General features: G+C 39.4%; 1 protein-coding gene across 3 annotated transcripts in view; it reads right to left on the reverse strand.

Annotated features, from left to right (window-relative positions):
- Positions 1–14,903: 14,903 nt before the first annotated feature.
- Mme (membrane metalloendopeptidase) overlaps positions 14,904–20,535 on the reverse strand; it is a 78,674-nt gene continuing 73,042 nt past the window's right edge. For all 3 annotated transcript variants that reach the window (XM_041659307.1, XM_041659308.1, XM_041659306.1), the window contains exon 23: positions 14,904–18,720. In XM_041659307.1, the coding sequence (XP_041515241.1) occupies positions 18,621–18,720 (100 nt within the window). In that variant the 3' untranslated portion in view covers positions 14,904–18,620. The remainder of the gene's footprint in view (positions 18,721–20,535) is intronic.

The raw sequence follows: 20,535 nt of genomic DNA on the forward strand, positions 1-20,535 counted from the left end.
GGAACTTGAACCCAGGTCCTAATGTTCATGCAGCTTACCTACTTACCAGTGAGCCATCTCTCTAGCCCCATGAACGTTTTTTTTTTCTTTTTTTTTGAAAAGAGATGAATAGAAACTGGATTTAAATCCTGGTTCTGCTATTTTTCCAGCTGAGTGACTATGTTTGAGCAATCCGACATCTGCAAAGCTTGTTTCCATGTCTGTAAATGGAAATGTGGCAGCTTGTAGCTTCAATAGACACTCGACTCAACATTCCCGGAGCTGCACCTGTAAGTTAGAAGCACTCAAAAATAGAAATGCCCTTCCCTCCAGTTCCTTTTTTTTATCCCTTAAGTTTTAAAATTGCCCTTACTAATGACTAACAGCAAATGAAAACTACGGAGTGTCATATTTTAGTGTTTGAGGATAGATGATGGAAGGATGAAGAATAGGGTTACCTGTGCACTAGGAAAATAAAGGACCCTGCATTGTTCTTTCTTCCATTCTGAGTCCTAGAATTTAAACTTAAAGCATTTGGTCTTAGTACATGTTTTGTTTTGATCTGGAAGATTGTCACATGAGCATTCGATGACCAGTGGACGGTAGGACTATGTATTTGATGACTCAGTGGGGTCCTACAGGCTTATGATACGGCAAGTTTCGTTAGGTTTTTGCTTCATAGTATTCACCTAGAGTATTTTGAACTCTTATTCTGCGTGTGAACAGAGAAAGGTACCTGCTTGAAAAGCTTGCTTCTTCCTCCCAGGTAATCCTCTACGGTGTATAGGAGGACATCTCTCATTGGCATTCCTATGTATATGTAAGTGAAGCTGGAACAAAGACACTGAGAAAAGAATGTTATGCCTTGTTTGCAGAGGATCAGGCTCCACGGACTGACTTCAGCTACCGTGGGACTGGTCCTGATGGAGAGAAAATGTGTCAGTGACCATTGGTGATAAAGTAGGGATGTTTTTCTTATGTCTGTACTAATAAGAATCTATCTCAAAACAAAACACAGTGAGAAACCATGAGCAGCCTTGCACAACGTCATGCGGGCAATCACATTGTCCTCTATGTCCAAAGAATAATGCCCAATAAGGAAATGAGGAGTTTGTATTTAGGTACCAGAGGCTAGTCCACTGAGGAGAAACAAGACTCTCTTGTTTTTTGTTTTACTACTCACAGTAATGTGCAATTTCTATGACTTAATCACACCGAGACTTCAAACATGTTTCTTTGAACTACCATCTGGAGCTTGGGCAGATTTTAGACCTGACTTGGTCTGAGTCCCTCAAACCACACTGAGATGAACTGGCTGCCTCAAGGTCACATTGTCACCATTCAGGACAAGTACTTAAGTCTGGTCCCAGTGTCTTTCCTTGGGCAGTCGTTAAGAAACAGCAGGAAGACAACTGAAGTTTGTGATGGCCAGTTTCTCTCTGCATTCTTTTGGGATGTGAATTTCCTCCTCTTTCTCCCATTCCCGTCTCATTCAAATTCAATGTTTTAGCTGAGATCCTTTGTGACTGAGTTTTGCATTGTCTGATTTAGAGTTTATTAGTTTGGGAAGTTTGGGTTCTTTCCTTCTTGCAGGGTTCTTTCTTTTCCTGTAAATAATCTTCTTGGAGTTTATTACTATGCGCCCCAGCCATTCCTCTCGCTATTTTTACCATCTGACTCTATCTTCATTAACCACCAGGTGTTAGGCATCTGGTCTCCTCATCTTGGGTTCATCCGAATTTTTTTCTGGGTTTCTTCTTTATTAGCTTGGACTGTTTTGTGTAGACTATCTTAATGGCCTGGCTTAATTCCAAATTACAAAATAGGTTTGTAATTAGAGAGATGTTTGCCAAACCCAGTTGATTTCAGAATGAGCCATGGTTTTTAAATACTTTTCACAGATTTTCAAAACTGATCTTACATGATGACTTTATTTATAGTTTGGGATTAAAGAGGAGTTATATCACAGTGTTTAAGGGTGGGACTGTAAAGTAATACTGTTTGTTTTCCGTGGTTCATGAGCCACAGGCATTGGAGCACAGGGCCTGTTACATTAGTTTTGTATTTCTTGATCAAGCTGGTTTCTTACAGACTTTTATCATATAAACACACAACTTTATTAGTGTCCGGAGGAGGAAGTCTCTCTCCTCCTTCTGAATACCAAATGATGAATGAGCATCTTAGCTACAAGATCAACCCAAGTCACAGACTTTTGGAAGCTTACACTGTCGTGAATAGTGACTTATTTGTACTGTTTTGTTTTGCCTTAAATATTTTTGTTGTTTTTATTGAGCTATATATTTTTCTCTGCCCCTCCCTTTCTCCCCCTCCCTGTCTACTATCTCTTATAAGCCCCACGCTCCCAATTTACTCAGGAGATCTTGTCTTTTTCTACTTGCCATGTAGATTAGAACCATGTATGTTTCTCTTAGGGTCCTCTTTGTTGTCTAGGTTCTCTGGGATTGTGAATTGTAGGCTGCTTTTTCTTTGCTTTATGTCTTAAAAGCCACTTATGAGTGAGCACATATTGTATTTGTCTTTCTGGGTCTAGGTTACCTCACTCAACATGGTGTTTGCTAGATTTGTCCATTATCATGCACATTCCAAGGTGTCATTTTTTCCCCATTGTGTAGTACTCTGTTGTGTAAATGTACCACATCTCTTTTATCCATTCTTCGGTTGAGGGGCATTTAGTTTTTTTCCAGGTTTTGGGTATGACAAATAATGCTGTGGTGAATGTAGCTGAGCTCATGTCCTTCTGGTATGATCGAGCATCCTTTGGATGTATACCCCAAAGTGGTATTGCTGGACCTGGAGGAAAGCTGTTTCCTAATTTTCTGAGAAATTGCCATACTGATATCCAAAGGGGCTGTACTAGTTCACATTCCCACCAGCAACAGAGGAATGTTCCCTTCACCCCACACCATCTCCAGCATAAGTTGTCATCAGTGTTTTTGATCTTGGCCATTCTTATAGCAGTAATATGGAATCTCGGAGTTGTTTTGATTTGCATTTCTCTGATGGCTAATAATGTTGAATATTTCCTTAAGTGTTTTTTAGCCATTTTAGATTCCTCTGTTGAGAGTTCTCTGTTTAGGTCTGTACCCCACTTTTTATTGTATTATTTGTTCTTTTGGTGATAAAGTTGTCCCTTTTAGGATGGACACTTAGTCTTCCATTCTCTGCATTCTGACCAGTTACATATCATTGTATTGACTCCTGCCTGCATCCAATTATTTCCTATCAAGTCAGAGTGAAAGAAAAGTTTGCCTCCTGATGCTCTTCATTTCACTGCTCATCCAGATGGGTGAAATGAAAAATTTTTAACTTGGCAGTAAAAATATTAGAAAAATCTTAAGGAGTAGAGTCACAGATTAGAGGAAAACAATTTCAAGAAACTTGCCCAATGTTGTAGTAATATGGGGCGGCGGGGCTGCGTTCCTGGCACCCCAGCCGCCTGGCTAGCTTATGCCCCGAAATAACAACACACAAACTGTATTCATTTAAACACTGCTTGGCCCTTTAGCTCTAGCCCTTACTGGCTAATTCTGATATCCTGATCAACCCATCTCTAATAATCTGTGAGAACCGGTCTTACCGGGAAGATTCTAGCCTAGTCCATCCTGGGTCGGAGCTTCATGGCGTGTGTCTGCCCGGGAGCAGGGCATGGCGGTCTCTCTGAGGTGTCTGCTCCCGAGAGGAGAGCTGTGGAGTCTGAGCTCACTTCCTCTTCCTCCCAGCGTTCTGTTCTGTTTACTCCTCCCACCTATCTTCTAACCAATGAGGGCTAAGCAGTTTCTTTTTATTTAACCAATGACCTTCCTCCATCACAATGTACTTAATTTGTAGGAGGAAGTGCAAAACTTTTCTCACGTCCGTAGATTTTTTGAGTGTGTGTTAAAACAACCAGTACAATGAAGTGGTCGAATCTGCAAGTTCTACACAAAGAGATGTGACCAACTACAGATTTAAAATAGTTAAGTGAAAAGTCTTACGTCATTGAGGGTATGTGCTATGTGGTTCAACCTTCAATGGCTGTGTCTTTACTGAATCATTTTTTCTTATCATTGTTCCTTAAATAACATAACAAGTATTTGCATACTGTTTGCATTATATTAGATAGTGTGAGTAATCCAGAGGTAATTTAAATTTAATATAAGCATGTATATGGGACATAGGCAAATACTGTCCATTTTATAGAAGGGACATGAACACCCTTGGATTTGAGTATCTACCAGGGGCCTTGACATGATTGTTTTTAAACTTTTATTTATTTTTCTATTTTATTATGATGGATTGAGAATTTATAGCAGATAAATGGTTATAAAGATATCATCAGTGAATTTACTTACATAAATATAATTCCCTTTGTCATGTTAAACTCTAAATGGAATTTGTTCCTAGCCCAATATGTAGTTTGTAAAGTATAACACGTGAGGGTTATCAATATGTTTTCTTTCCATGGCGCATATTATCCCCACATTGACTACCCAGTCCTTGAAGTTTTATAGGTGTTTCTCTTGTAATCCTTTCTCTTGTCATCCTTACACACATATTCCAACCCTGTTTCTTCTTTCCAGAGATAGAAAACTTTATAATGACTTATGAAGCTTCCATAACAAGTAAACCACAAGGAAAAACACCAAAACTGCCTTGCGCACCCTGCCCCCGTGTCTGCGCTCTGTGCGCTGGCACCCAGTTACCGAGCTTCGGTCAAGGGGCAGGAGGTTAAAATACACAGACACACACAGACAGAGAGACAGCGACACGGGTCATCCTTGAATTCCCCAAGAATGCCCCCTTTATTGTGTTCAGGGGCTGATTATAAGGAGATAGCCACGCCCCAGCCAAACCCACCAGAAACCACTCTCCTGCCATCAGGAACTCCTGAAGGTCTCGTGCTCAGAGCAGCTGTAGGCACTCAGATCAGGGGATTACAAGAAATTCAGGATCTGGGGTCTCACTGCTCCTAACAGTGAGGTTTATATATAAGTATATATATATATATATATATATATATATATATATATATGCATAGCAATATATATAACTATATATAAAACTCATATATATATATGTAAGCATAGCAATATATAACTATATATAAAACTCATATATATATATAAATAAATGTTTTTGTGTGTGTATATGTGTGTGTTTAGTATTTTTTCTTTCTTATTTAACAACCTGGGGTGAAGTTAACCAGGGATATGGTTCTTTCTATGCTGTTGCTTTGTTATCTCAGCCTGAAGTTTGCTCATGAGCACCATTGGAAGCTCTTGTCTGCTCCTTGGAGAAGAAACATCCTTGTTCTAAACGATGTGACTCAGAGTTGTAGATCTAAATGCGTTTTATATATGTTGGCTGACACAGAGTCACATGTTCACTCTTGGAGGGAAACTGTAACCTTTAGCTAGATGACTATGTGCTGAGACCAAACTTTGGAGTTGTGTAACAAAAGATGAGAGGAACGGATATTTAGACAGGCTTAGCAGCTTCCAGATGAGCCATGTTGGGACCTCTATTAGTTCTTTTCCTAATTGCTACAATAAAATACTTGACCAGGGTAACTCAAGGAAGGATTTGATTTGTTTCATATTTCAAGGTTATGGTCCATTCTAGTGAGGAAGGCATGGCAGAAGAAGCTGGGGGTAGCTCTTTAGATTTTGCCTACAGTCAGGAAGCAGAGAGACTAAATACTGGCCCTCATCTTTCCTTTTCTTTCCTTTTTTTATTTAGTCTAGAACCCCATCCAGTCCCAGAAGTAGCACCCTCTGCACATGTGAGCACACACACACACACACACACACACACACACACACACACGTTGTAACTTTCCACTTCAATTCTCCCAACTTAAGTAATTCCACACAGATATCCCCAGAATCTAGTGGACTAGTCAATATTGAGAGCCATTATCAACAACTGGTCAATATTATGGGAGCCATTATCAACAATCGCAGGATCTTTTGTCCATGTTCTAATGTCACAGCAGAACAGTTTTGTCATATTCTGTTATATAAACTTCAGTATATTTACTTTCAAATGAGAACCATTGACACATTCATAAATAATAGTAAATGCTTTTTTAAAACTGTTGTGGAAATTTCTTTTGTGTAGGATATGAACTATGATCATAACCAAGCCCATTTGTCCTCTCCAACTTTTCCCAGATCCGGTTCTCACAGATTATTAGAGATGGGTTGATCGGGATATCAGAATTAGCCAGTAAGGGCTAGAGCTAAAGGGCCAAGCAGTGTTTAAATGAATACAGTTTGTGTGTTGTTATTTCGGGGCATAAGCTAGCCAGGCGGCTGGGGTGCCAGGAACGCATCACCCTTGATGTGACCCCATCACTGTCACTGATTTGTTATGACTTACAGCAGAAGGAGGGGCTCCATGTAGTGGCCACTCTACTCAGCTTCTTCTATCCATTCAGGTAGGTGTCTTCTTTTGCACAGCCTTGGCCTCCCTGTGAGTAACACCTGTTACTCCTGACTCAAGCAAGACTCTAGGACGGAACGAAACCTCATTCCTTGTTAGCTTTCGCCTGTCCTTGCTTTTTTGTTAAGACAGAAGATGAATTTTGTTTTCTACTTACCATTCATTTTCATTTTAGTATTTTAGTCTGACAAGATATCATATGAAAGGAGACAAAAACCATTTCACACAATGTTTCCAGAAATGGCTGGAGTCTGCTTAGTTGTCATGTCCTGAAAATATTTTAACAGGTGTGTTTTCTGATAAATGTGCTTAAGACAATAATATAAATTTAGTCCCTAATTTTTACAGGAAAAAAATGTTACAATATCCTGGGTGCTGTGACAAGTTTCAAAAGTATGATGATGCAGATAACATTCTGTTTTGTGGCCGTTTACTGGGTCTCCAAGTTCATGCTTAGCATCCTCTGATTGTGGCAGAAAACTTTACTTTAAAATTTCAAGTGAGCTTCCAAAATTATAGCTTCCTAAGTATGGAATCCTCAGCAACTGTTTTTGGCTTCTAACAGCCTTGAGAAGTGATTTTCCTTCAGGTTATTTTGGCATAAAACCACCGGATCTTTAAAGAATGGTTCTGGCTCTCAATGTCGAGTCAGGTTGTACTCTTTCCTGGGATTCCTGTTGTAGCATTTCTCTGTGAATAGTCTGTGCAGTTTTCAAACCTTCCCTAATGGAGCATCTCCTTAAGCCTTTACAAGTGTTCACAGGGCAATCTCGGCCTCACTGGACTCAGCTGTTTTTTGCTGTTAAACACAAATGCTGTGTTCTAGTTACTTTCACTGTACAATGGTACAGGCTGCTTGCTACTCTTGTCATCTAGAGCACACATAACCCAAAAGATTTTCTCATTCTGGAAGCTGGGCCATCCAAAGTTCAGCAGCAGCAGCAGCAACAGGTTGCAGGTCTTGTCAGATCCCATCACCTGGTTGATAGTCGGCCATTCTCCCAATATATCCTTAGAAGGCAACATTGGCAAGGATTCTTTCCTGGTCTCTTTCCTCCCCAATCATGGAGGCTCTGTACTTGAGACTTAATCCTATAGGCTCTATCTCCTATTATTATCAAGCTTCAGGGCACAAATGGAGGAAGGGACTCAAACTTTTGATCTGTAACTCTTACTGAATTTTATGTCTTCAAGCCCTTTAATCCACATGCTGCATTGTGTGAGATAAAAAAGAATATATTTGGGGCTGGAGAGATGGCTCAGAGGTTAAGAGCACTGACTGCTCTTCCAAAGGTCCTGAGTTCAATTCCCAGCAACAACATGGTGGCTCACAACCATCTGTAATGAGATCTGGTGCCCTCTTCTGGCTTGCAGTCATACACACAGACAGAATATTGCATACATATTAAATAAATAAATATTAAAAAAAAAGAATATATTTCACCTTTAGCTGTTAGGGAATTCTTGGGCTGATTCTGTTAGTATAGGAAAATTTTAGCTATCTGTAGAAAAGTTACAAACATGTAAAACCAAAGTCTTCCAAATTGTGTGTTTTTTTTTTAAATAGTATGTAAGACATTTTTCTTCTTGGGTGACCAAATTTCTGACAAGGAGCAATTTAAGGGGAGGGCTATTTTCCCTCAGATTGGAGGGTACAGCCAGCTTAGAGGAAAGACATAGTAATGGGGGTATGGGGAAGTTGATAACGTGACATTTCACAATCAGGAAGTAGACAAGGTGGGCATTCAGTTCACTTTGCCCTGTTCCTTTTTCATTCAGTCTGGGACTCCAACTTATGGGATGTTGTCCTGCACATTCAAGGATCTTCTCTTCTTAGTTAAATTCTTTTACAAATGCACTAGGATTATGTCTGGTAGGTGATTCCAAATCCAGTCAATTCGACAACGAAGATGAACTTGCATAGATATTGACCCTGGTTTCAATTTCCAGACTGTGAATAGCCTTTGGTCAGGGTCAGCGTGGACTAGCAAATGCGGAATGACTAATTACTTGAGAAAGGCAGACAAGCCAAGGCTGAGTTGTAGTGTTGGCGGATTTCAAGCTGCCAGTATGGTATCGAACAGCTAATTTCTGAAAATTTAACAATCAGGTCTAATGAGCTGTTAAAGACTGGCCCCGGCCTGTCATGGTCTGAGGTTTGTTTACTTTGCTATCTACAGAACTTAGCAAGTGTTCAAGGGGCTCTCGGTAATGTAAATACATAGTTTATAGGTGTTGCATATTAAAGAAAAACATCAACACTCTTTGTACAGCTGATATGAACAGAAAACATTTCCCAGTATAGCGGTTCCTTCCTTGTTTTCGATGTTTAAACATTTGGGCAATATATCTTTTAAATTATGACATCCTTCTTAAAGCTGAGGTACAGAAGTTCCTAAGAACATAGAAATTCATTATTAGCTTGCCTATGATAAAAATAACCATAAATAACTTTGCAGGAGAATGAAATGTGCCAACTTAAAAAAAAGCAAAAAAAAAAAAAAAAAAAAACCAAAAAACCAAAAACCAAACCAAACAAAAAGTCCTCAAGACTGTCATGTAATCAGTTTTCCCATGGCCCTTGGTTTCTATTTTCTTCAAGCACTGGCTAAACAATTTATGTTTTGGCTGTTTAGTGGACGATGCTGTAAATATTTTCCCAACACACTAGTGTTTGTACAAGGAAGGTCCTCTGAATGGTTAATTAGTTTGCATGCTGGGAAGAAAAGCTGTGTGCTAGGCAAAGCCCATTAATTGCCCAATATCTGACCTCTAAATGATAAAAAATGTTTATTTTATGAAGGCCAGTGGCTTTAGTCTTTGCATAAGTGGGTCACTTATATTTGTTTATTTTTAATTTAGAATAGTATAAACTCCTATTTGTTATCGCAAAGTGATGTGTACTTATCTATTTAATAACAGATAAGTAGAGAATAATAATCCTGACTATGTTTCATAGCTTTATATATTTTATCATTAGAAGACAATACCTAAACAGTATAATTTTGAAAATGTTTAAATAATTAGGAATTTTACACATTGAACATGCCCTTGCATATTTGGTATAGTTCTGCAGAAAATGTCATACACTTAGTGGCATGCATAATGGAAACTCATCTTGTTCTTTAGGTCAGAAAACCTTTGCAATGTGTGCTGTTGGTCAGGACTGTGTTACTTTTAGGGCCTCTAGGAGATCATTTATGTTTTTATCTCTTCCATCCAGCTTCTCAAGGCTGATGGCACTTTTCTCCCACTTTCAAAATAAGAACTGTCAAGCCCTCACATCACATGACTCTGACCTTCTCTTCTGTCCCTGGTTTATTTTTAACGTCTCTTGTGATTAGGTCTGCCTGGCCAGCCCAGGGTCATCTGCTTTCATAATGTCTGCTGATGAGCCAGTTCAGTACAACCTCTAGCCTTTATTGTCCCTTTGCCATCTGATCTCCGTATTTATAGGTTTGGGAAATTATCCCAAGGACATTGCTGGATAAAGGTGTCAAGGTGTTCTCTTCCACACACCACATATCCAGCTGCCAAAACGTTTTTACATCTGTAAACTTTACTACTAAGGAAATTAAGCTTCAGGGCATCAGACCATTTCCCCTGGTTTTCTGGTGCCAAACGGTATTTTCTCAGCAAAGCAAAAGTCATGCTAGTATAACCAACTGTAATCCATATGCCCTAAATTTCACTTTTCTCTAAGCTTCAATTTTTTTTTTTGAGTGTGCTCTTGTTTTTGCTCTTTTTCTCTTTGAAGAAATCCCTACTTAAAGGATTGCACTTCTTGTCTTTTCTGTTTCAAAAGCGTCTAGTGAGAAAAATGATTCAAAGAGATCAAGCAAGTGACTTCTTTTAGCAACATGAAAGATAATATAATAAAAATAACCTTTTAGACAAAACCCGTGCAGTTTTCAAGATTCTTAGAATGTAAGCAGTGTCTGGGAAATGCTAGAGGTAAGGCCACAGTATTAAGCTTCAGTATAGCTGAAATTCTTAGCAACTGGTCTGGTGTCCTTCCCCATAGAGGACTATGATCCGGGCCATTTTGTAGGTGAGCAAATGGAGGTTGAAAGGAGCTGTTGCTTACTGTGTTGTCCTTTGGCCCATCTTAGTTTCAACCCTAAGTTGGAACCCTAAATCAGTGTTTCCCTCTCCAGGCTGAGATTTCTCCTTGACTTCAGACCCTAGTGTTCTGCTGCCTTTGTCCATTCTAAGGAGTTTGCTTTGTGTAGTGTCATCTGCTACTTTCTGGTTTCCAGGAAGCCTTGATCCTGGTTTGCTTTCTGAGATAGTGACAATGCAAGTGAATTAGTTATTTGTTCAGTGTAATAAGTTAGCAACATGATCTAAAATTGGGCAGAGTACCGCATCCTTAAAATAAGGCAGATTTTATCTTTACCATCCTACAAATCCAGGGAATGTATAGGGGTCTTTCTTTTTTTTTCTTATTTATTTATTTATTCATTTATTTTTTTTAGGGTCTGCTTTTTTTTTTATTGAGAAAAGGAAAAAAAAGTTTCAGCCTCCTCCCAGCCTCCCATTTCCCTCCCACTCCTCCCACCCTTCTTCCCCTCCCCCCACTCCTCTCTCCCTCCCTCTCCAGTCCAAAGAGCAGTCAGGGTTCCCTGCCCTGTGGTAAGTCCAAGGTCCTCCCCCCCTCCGTCCATGTCTAGGAAGGTGAACATCCAACCTGGCTAGGCTCCCACAAAGCCAGAACATGAAGTAGGATCAAAACCCTGTGCCATTGTCCTTAGCTTCTCATCAGCCCTCATTGTTCGCCATGTTCAGAGAGTCCAGTTTTATCCCATGCTTTTTCAGTCATAGTCCAGCTGGCCTTGGTGAGCTCCCATGGCAATTCTACCAAAGGCAATTTATAGATTCAATGCAATCCCCATCAAGGTCCCATCAAAATTCTTCACAGATCTGGAGAAGACAATAATCAACTTTATATGGAAAAACAAAAAACCCAGGATAGCCAAAAAAATCCTATACAATAAAGGATCTGCTGGAGGCATTACCATCCCTGACTTCAAACTCTATTACAGAGCTACAGTAATGAAAACAGTGTGGTACTGGCATAAAAACAGAGAAGTCGACCAATGGAATCATATAGAAGACCCGGATTTTAACCCACAAACCTATGAACACCTCATTTTCGATAAAGGAGCTAAAAGTATACAATGGAAGAAAGAAAGCATCTTCAACAAATGGTGCTGGCACAACTGGATGTCAACTTGTAGAAGAATGAAAATAGACCCATATCTATCACCATGCACAAAACTCAAGTCCAAATGGATTAAAGACCTCTATATCAGTCCGAACACACTGAACCTGATAGAAAAGAAAGTGGGAAGTACCCTACAACAGATGGGCACAGAAGATCGCTTCCTAGGTGTAACCCCAGAAGCACAGACATTAAGGGCAACATTGAATAAATGGGACCTACTAAAACTGAGAAGCTTCAGTAAAGCAAAGGACACTGTCGCAAAGACAAAAAGGCAACCTACTGACTGGGAGAAGATCTTCACCAACCCCGCAACAGACAAAGGTCTGATCTCCAAAATATATAGATAACTCAAGAAACTAGACTTTAAAATGCTAATTAACCCAATTAAAAAATGGGGCACTGAACTGAACAGAGAATTCTCAACAGAAGAAGTTCAAATGGCCAAAAGACACTTAAGGTCATGCTCAACCTCCTTAGCAATCAGGGAAATGCAAATCAAAACAACTTTGAGATATCATCTTACACCTGTCAGAATGGCTAAAATCAAAAACTCCAATGATAGCCTTTGCTGGAGGGGTCTTTCAAAGTAGAAAAAAAATACATCAATTTCAACAACGTAAGACATTCAGTCAGTAAATAAAAAAGATTTTGTCATCAGTACAATACACATAAAAAATCCAACAGTGAATAAAGAGTAGCTGGGTAAAGAGTGTACACCTTTCTACTGCATTATTTCTTGGTAAGCTCTGCTGTCTTGTTTAGCAAATTCTTACTTTTTTGTGCTTAATTTTGCCTGCAAAGTACCATTAATTGGAAATATCTCCTTATCTACTTTGTAAAAATTCCATTCATATCACCAAATACAACTTAAGTTTCTATAAAGTATTTTTTATATATTAGAAAGAATATTCCCAAATTGAGAGTTCTGTGTATGTCTTTATACGTTTATGTATATTTTTAGTGTGTAGTATATGAAAAGGTAAACTGTTTTCACTTAGTTTTCTCTTCTATAGACCTAGAAAAACATTTCATAGATTTGTAGGTACTTTAATGCATAATGTTTGATCAATAAATAGTCAAGCTAGTGTTGGGCAAGTGTAGTGTTAGTCAAATGTTTTACCGTTCATTTCTTTTCTAGTGATTTTATTTTTAAAAATAGGAGATAATTGAACAATTTCTTGATTACTTTAATGTTATTTCCAAATAATATAGAATTACATAATGTAATAAAAATTGGAAATTATACTGTTTTTCATTAATATTTCTTAAATGATGTATAGCTTCAGAAGGCTTGTCTTTAAATAATAAATCTGTTTTGAGTGACTTTGTTCATTTCATAGTTGGGTGGTAACTTTGATGGTAAGTTTATGTGGATTCTAGGCTTCAGAGTAACTTGGACATGTCAGTATCAGTGATTTTGACAAACCAGTTAACTCTTCCATTTAAAGATACCACTTGTATAATGAAGTTACAAATATTACCTCGCAATGTAATATACTAAACTGAAACTGTGTGTCTGGATCAGCTAAATATTGTTCTGACTGCCCATCATCTTTCTTTAATTATAATTTCCTTTAGTATCTAATCTGCTAGGCAAAATGCCTCTATTTTCCTAAGACAAATTAAGATGGTGTTTATTTGAAGTTTAATATGCAAAGTAAAACCTGCAAGGTTATTTAAGAAGTTATTTTGTATGGGTAGTATGCGACATCTCTTTTCCTTTCTTTTTAGAAATATGTTTTTGGGAAATGTCTCTTGAAGAGACAAAAGTCCTAATTTCTGTAAAGCATTTTGGAAGATCCCAATTTCTATAATCCCTCCTCCTATACCCTCCATGCCCTGTGATAACATAAGGTGTGTTGGGTGCGTGAAGCAGTTAGAAGACTGTCCTTCCCCTGATTTGCAGGGTCCTGCTGACTGTCTCCAGCTTTATTTGGAAGGAGATGCCTTAGAAAAGGGCTGAGTTAGCCATGCCTGCTGCACATCACGTGATGCGTATTGACAACATCTCCAGTTTTTGTTAAAGGAGCATGAGTTTGATTTTCACAATTGCAACCAAAATCCTAAAGCATCAACACATCAAGGCAACTAGTCAGCTGGGTTAGTTGTGTCCTGCCTTTTTTCCCCTTTTTACCTCTAACTTTAGCCCTTGCCCATTGGGTAAATAACATATCTACCAGGTAAAGCCTTTGGATTGGACAGTAGACAGTCTAACTTCTGTGTCGAGTTTGAACTCTGTGTCTTGACCTTTGTCTGGGTTTGGCACTGCGACGGTCTGACTTTGGGGAAACGCTGAAGAGGAAGTATATGAATCATTCAACTCTAGTATTTCCTCGGGTGAGCCCTCTACAGCACATGCCTCTTTCTCATAGAACCACTGGAAACAGTGAAGAGGAAGATCCAAGCTCTCAACTTTTTGCTTAAGCAGCAACTTAAGAAACTGTGCGAATGTCTGTCCCAAGAGAAGCGATCTTGACCAAAGCCTTAGCCTGCCTGCAACACCCAGCTGAAGGTTTTGCTGCATACTGTGATTTATTATGGGGAATTATATTTTGATTTGTGATTGTTCTTCCCATTTCCCTGCCATCTACATTCCCCTTTATCTTCCAAACAATGGCTGGTTTTTGTTTGTTTGTTTTGCTGTTGTTCTTGAGGCAGTATCTCATTTTGTAGCCCAGGTAGACCTAAAACACTATGGATTCTAGCTTGGCTTCAAACTCTCAGTAATCCTATTGCCTCTACCTCCCAAGTCCTGGAATTTCAGCTATGAAAAACCCCACCTCTCTCCAAATAATATTTTAAAATTGCTTTTTAAATGTCATATCTTCTAAATTCAGAAACACCAATTTATAAAAATGGATATCATACATTGCTACCATCAGGGTCAGTTCTGATTAATTTGAGGCACACATTCAAATGCTTTTTCTGTGCAGCAATACTTTTACATTAAAGTTGAAATGATAACGAATATTCAACATTATGTACCCACACTTTCATTGGACAAACCTACACATTCTCTCTTCAGATTTTCTCCTTTCCTCTCTGGTACTATATCGCTCCATGAACACTGCAGAATTACATCTTTGATGGTGGGCTTCAGAGGACCCAGAACATTTATATTACATACTAAGCTTTTCCCTAAGGAAGGTCATAATCCAGGCCATGCATGTATTTGCTTTCCCAGATAAAGAAAAACAGCCTTAGAATTATTATGTTAGTATTATAATGTCAGATGATCAGATTGGAGATGTAACCAAGTGCATTTATATGAGTGTAATAAAACTTTAACATGACTGGTAACTGTAAAATTTGATCACTTCTGGGTAAAAAAGAAAACCCTGGATCATAAACATCAGGCATGAACAACTGGGCTTTCCAGACCTTTTGTTTTCTGTGCTGAGAGATCCCATCATTATTCATGGCAAGGGTCAATGTTTATTTTTCTAACAAACTCCCCCCCCCACACACACACACAACCAAGATCCCCTTTTCCAAACAAAATAAAAGCACATTTTGACTAAGAGGTTGAAAATGGCAGGGATGTTTTTCATTGTTTCAGAGGAAATGCAAAGCACAAAGGAGTTGACACTAAGAAAATAGAATTTGACAGGAAGTTTAGATGCAATAAACATGCCATTTGGACAACAGTCGCATGTGGCTCTCTGTTCACTAAATAACCTGAACAGTTCAGCTCTCCAGTTTAGGGACAGTGCACACTGGGCTTCAGCGTAAGTCACCCAACTATGGTTGGAACTCCTGTTAACATTTGGTAGCCAGATAAAATATCCAATCAGCAAACTGGTTATCTTTGAAAGAACATGTTAGTTAAAAAGTTCATATTATTCTTTAAAAAAAAAGATTTAATTTGAAACTATGAAGAAAGTATAAGACTGCATAGAAACCAATGCTCCATTTAATCTTAAATTTTTTTCAAGGCATAAATGGTGTGTGTGGGTTTACATGCGAATTGATAGGATTGCGACAGAGTCAACTAGGTGTAGAAACAACATTAAGAAAACATTTGTTGTTATTTTCTATCCCAGAGACTAGGAACTAATAAAAAAAATTCTGACACGATAGAATATCTTATTTTCCTTCAAAAGAACAGATGCCTTCTACTCCAAGAGCTCCACCTATTGCTACAGGAATTATAAATACTTGGAGGAAATTAGCAAGTTTTTGCCCTGTCAACATGCCTAGTAGTAACAGTATCACAGCCTCAAGCTTGCTAGAATTTTGGTCCTTGTTTTCTGGGTAACAGATTAAAGGGAAGGCAGCATTGGTATGAACTGCTGGGATCTAATTGCTTTCTATTTGAGTAAGAGAGGCAGAGGCCCCAAAGAATATACATGTGCCCAAGGTCACTTTGGCAGCGGAGGCAGAGGAGAAGTAGGACAAGCCCTCACCTTTCTGGGGAGCATCCTTTTGTGTTGCACACAGACACTGTGGTATGGAAGCAGACTTCTTCCCAACATATATTTCTAGGAGCTTTGTCCTCTTATCACTGCTGCGTTACAGCAGTTTTCAAGCCTTGGTGTTTCCGCTTCTAAACTCTCCCTGATCAGAACTTAAAGATTATGGGTGTGGACTTATGAGTGAGTTTATATATAAAGTTTTAGGTAACATGACAAACGGTAGGAATTAAGAGACCAAGGTTCTGAGTACCAGCTACAGCAAGTGATGTCTGGATGTGAGAGGAATAGGGAAGAAGCTGCTATTCTAAATTTTGTATGCCCCTTAACCCAAAGGTTTGTTGTATGTACAGTAGGGATGTAGCCACTGGAGTTGCTCTTCTATAGGAATGGGACTTGATGCATTAATGAGCTAGCAGTGGAGATGCTAGCAGCCATTTATAATTGGTTCTAGTTACTCTCCTCATTTGTTTCTTTAGTGGTTATCACAGACAGGGATAAAAACAACCCAGAGATAGCTGTTTAACTGAAATCTACTACTACCACTACAAATAATACTCACATGTGTTTAAGTTGATTTAAAAGAAATAGTGATCTAAGCATACTGTAATTATCCGTGACAATAGTGTTTGTGGCAAAAGGGAAAAGAATAGGGATCTTTGTGGTTAGTCCGAAACTGTTTCCAGTGTTTATGATACTTTTAAAAAGATGTGGGGAAGTGATTCCATGGATGATTCAAGTAAAGATGAATATGTAAGCACAGTTCATAATGCATAGTTGTATCATTTGTAACAATCCGAAGCCGGAAACTTCTTAAGAGTCCATCAACAACAGGATGGAAGATTTGTAGTCTCGTCACACAATGGAATCCTATTTGACACTGACAGATCCACACATAAACCAACTCTACAGCTAAGTCTTACAAATGTAAGGCAGAGAGAAGTCAGATAAGAAAGAATGCAGGGATGGCTAAAAGACAAAATGGGGCGAAGCTAGTACACAATGCTGGAGATTTGGATAATGCATGCGGAGGACCAAAGTGATGACGGTGGGGAGCTAGGACAGTGTCCCTATGGGTTGTAGCTGCAGGGCTGTGTTCCGAGGGAGACCATTCACTAACTGTATAGTTCTGTTCTATACAGTTTTATACATTATGTTGTAGTAACATTTTTTTTTTACAGACAAATGGGCTTTTTACAAGAGGCATGAGAACCAATACACTGAATAGAAATATTCTCGTTTTCACCCTTCGATAGAAAAATAAGGATTGTAGAAGTGCACCTCTTTTGTAAAATCTTAACTGGACAGTGAAATGCACAGAAGTCAGCGGCAGGACAAGAAAGGAAGCGAATGTGTTTCGGGAGGAACCCGATCAGGGTCATTAGACCGTGGAAATCCAGTAGCTGGTCTGCTGGAGACCTCCATCTCTACTCAGACACGGGCTTCCTAGAACTAGATGGCTTGCACATAGGGGGCTCACAACTTGGATTTATTACCAAAATATTTCCATTAGGTGACAAACCTGAAGAGATAAGGACTCATGGAGCAACACAGATACAGTTAGGCCCTTTGAAAGCCACTCTTGGGGACAGACTTAATCTTGAAAATGCTGTTTGTAAACCACAACTATGATGTATCTCTAGACAGTGGTTCAGTGGTAACCTTTGCTCTCACAGTTGGTACTTAAAGCTTCTCATCAATGATTTACAGGTTTAAAAAGTCCCAAATTTTCACCTGCACATCACATTACAGATCTTTATAACTATCAACTTTGGCCATACAACTTCAATATTCACTGATTAGCTGTAGTGATGGTTATTCAGTCATACATGTAGTTAAGAATTAAATATAGGATTATTCTTTATACATCACTGCAAATCCTTTAAATAAACCAAGTTTGAGAGGCAGAGTGAGCAAGAGATTGCTCAAAAATTTTTCAGGGGTGGAAGAATCTCAACGTTGTTAAAGCGGATAAGATGGGGAAGAGTTTCAGATATTCACTTTTACCATAAGAGTGCTTAAACAAGAATAATGTTGAGCAAATGAATAACTTATGTATGGTAAAATGCGTTCAAAACTCCATAAGCCTTAAGGCCACGGTATGCATGGGAGTTCTTTGGGAGTGCTTTGAAGGAGCATGAATGCAAACAAAAGTGACTGGCGAGGCAAATCATTGCTGTGCCCTGGTGCCCAGCTGCATTCAACATCTTCCTCCCTCGGGTTGGAAGTTGTACTCTGCCTCAAGAGTTAACACTGTTCTCTACGGACAGCATTGGACTTGCTGTCTGTAAGAGGAACAGAATGAACAGTAATACTGCCATTGAAAGTAAGCGCTATTTACACAGTGAAGTGATTGATTTGACAGACCTTAGGCTACCACTCCTTCCATTCACAGTGGATTTAATAATCTAATTTCACGTATGTTAGCTTGTGCTCATCTTTGTGAACTGCCCCCAAGTAGCTGCGGAAACTTCCCGGGCCTGATTTCTCTGAAGGGAGAGTTCCTGTGTCTGTGGTTTTAACAAGTCTCGCCATGGATGCTCTGCTTCTTGTGAAGGTCACCAAACCCGACATTTCCTTTCTGGATTCATGTATGAATTCTTGCGGCAGTGAAAGGCATCTGCAAACTCCACGGAGTTCTGCAAAGTCCCAATAATCCTTTGAAACAAACAAAAAAGTCATCGTCAGCACTGGACACTGATTGTCCATATCTCAATGAAGGGCATAGGAGTCCCCCTACTCCTCTTGTCCTTGCGGTTGTGAGCCCAGCCTTTAACTTCTGAGCCATCTCTCCAGCCCCCACCTCTGCAGACCATCTCTATGCAGCACAAATGAGCAGATTCAGAAACACAAACCTGGTAGGATGAATTAGATCCTTCTCCTTAACAGAGTCCTTAAATGGATGGAAGGCCACAGTGCAGGAGTTAAGAGCACAGACTTTGAAACATGTTTCAAGACTATTTCAATGTTTTTATTAAGTTGTTTTTTAAGTTTTAATTGAATAACTGTTGTTTGACAATTTCACGCACACACATCACACACACATATATACATATATGTAAGTATACATAAATATTATATCCTGACTACTCTCTACTCTCTCTGCCACTTTCTCTTAGTAGAATTTTTTTCACTTGATTTAGTCAGGAAGATTGAGAAGTTTCTCTCTCTCTCTCTCTCTCTCTCTCTCTCTCTCTCTCTTCTTCCTTTCTTTCTTTTGTCTCCAAAGCTCTTCTTCCATATTAGAAACTGGATTCAGTCTCCATAACTGGAAAGAGCTGAAAAATACCCATTTCTTATCAGTTTTGGCACCAATGGGCAAAACAAAGCCATCCAACCCAGTATCTGAACTAAGCAGCATCTGAAGGGAGGAACAGGCCAATAAAAGGTAGTGGTGACACTACAACACCAGCCATCAATCAGCTTTTCCTCCTGTTGGACCAGAGCATCCTCTCCTAAGGTTGGGAGGTGAAGGTTGGCTGCAAGTGCTTTGTAGCGTTGGAAGAGAAGGAACAAGTGCTTATTGAACCTTCTGTGTGTGGTGTTTAAGCTCACATAAACATCAGTGCTTATGGAACTCTGTGTGCGGTGGATAAGAGCACATAAACATCGCGGCTCTTGTCTCCCATCCAGACATCCCACATGTATAGTCTGAGTAATCTTAACAAAATTAAACCATAATCTATAATTCTCAAACCTAGTTCCAGCAAATACCTGAAGGAAATCCAGACTTCGTCCATGTAGCAAATTTTCCTTCAAATTACACTTTGAGCTCTAACTATACCAGCCTGATGTATTTTCACTCCCGATAGCAACCACAACCTGGTGCTGTGATGCCCACTACCTGGGGAAATCACTTCTCAGCCAGGGCACGGCTAACACCTTCCAGCCTTCATCATCACCTCCTTGACAGCTGTGCTAGAGTTTCATGCCATCTTGACACAAACTAAAGTTATTTGAGAGGAGGAACGCCTCCATGGATCTGGCTGTAGGCAAGCCTGTAAGGCATTTTTGTAATTAATGATTGATGAAGCCCATTGTGGGTGATGCCACCCCTAGGCGGATTGTCCTCCTGGGTTACATAAGAAAGCAGAGGAAGCAAGCCATGAAGAGCAAGTCAGAAAAGAGCACACCTCCATGGCCTCTGCCTCAGCTCCTGTCTCCAAGTTCCCGTCTGACTTCCTTCAGTGATGAGCAGTGTTTTGGAAGCATAAGCCAGATAAATCCTTTTCTCCCTAAGTTGCTTTGGTCACGATGCTTCATCCCAGCAATGGTAACTATAACTAGGATAGCCACATTATCTGACTACTATCTAATTGACCTCTTTCCTCTTGTCTTATTTTGATCAAAGCTGTTACAGTATCACTAGACTGTCATCTCTATGGGAAAAGTGCTGCGGGGTAGCCTATTCTCTGCTGAATCTTCCAAGCCAACTAAGTGATTTATATGTGCATTCTGACTCAGGACCGGCTG

The sequence above is a fragment of the Microtus oregoni genome, unplaced genomic scaffold, assembly GCF_018167655.1.
Source record: "Microtus oregoni isolate MIOR12 unplaced genomic scaffold, Mior012 000010F_ref0000083, whole genome shotgun sequence".
In the NCBI taxonomy this organism is placed as follows: Eukaryota; Metazoa; Chordata; class Mammalia; order Rodentia; family Cricetidae; genus Microtus; species Microtus oregoni.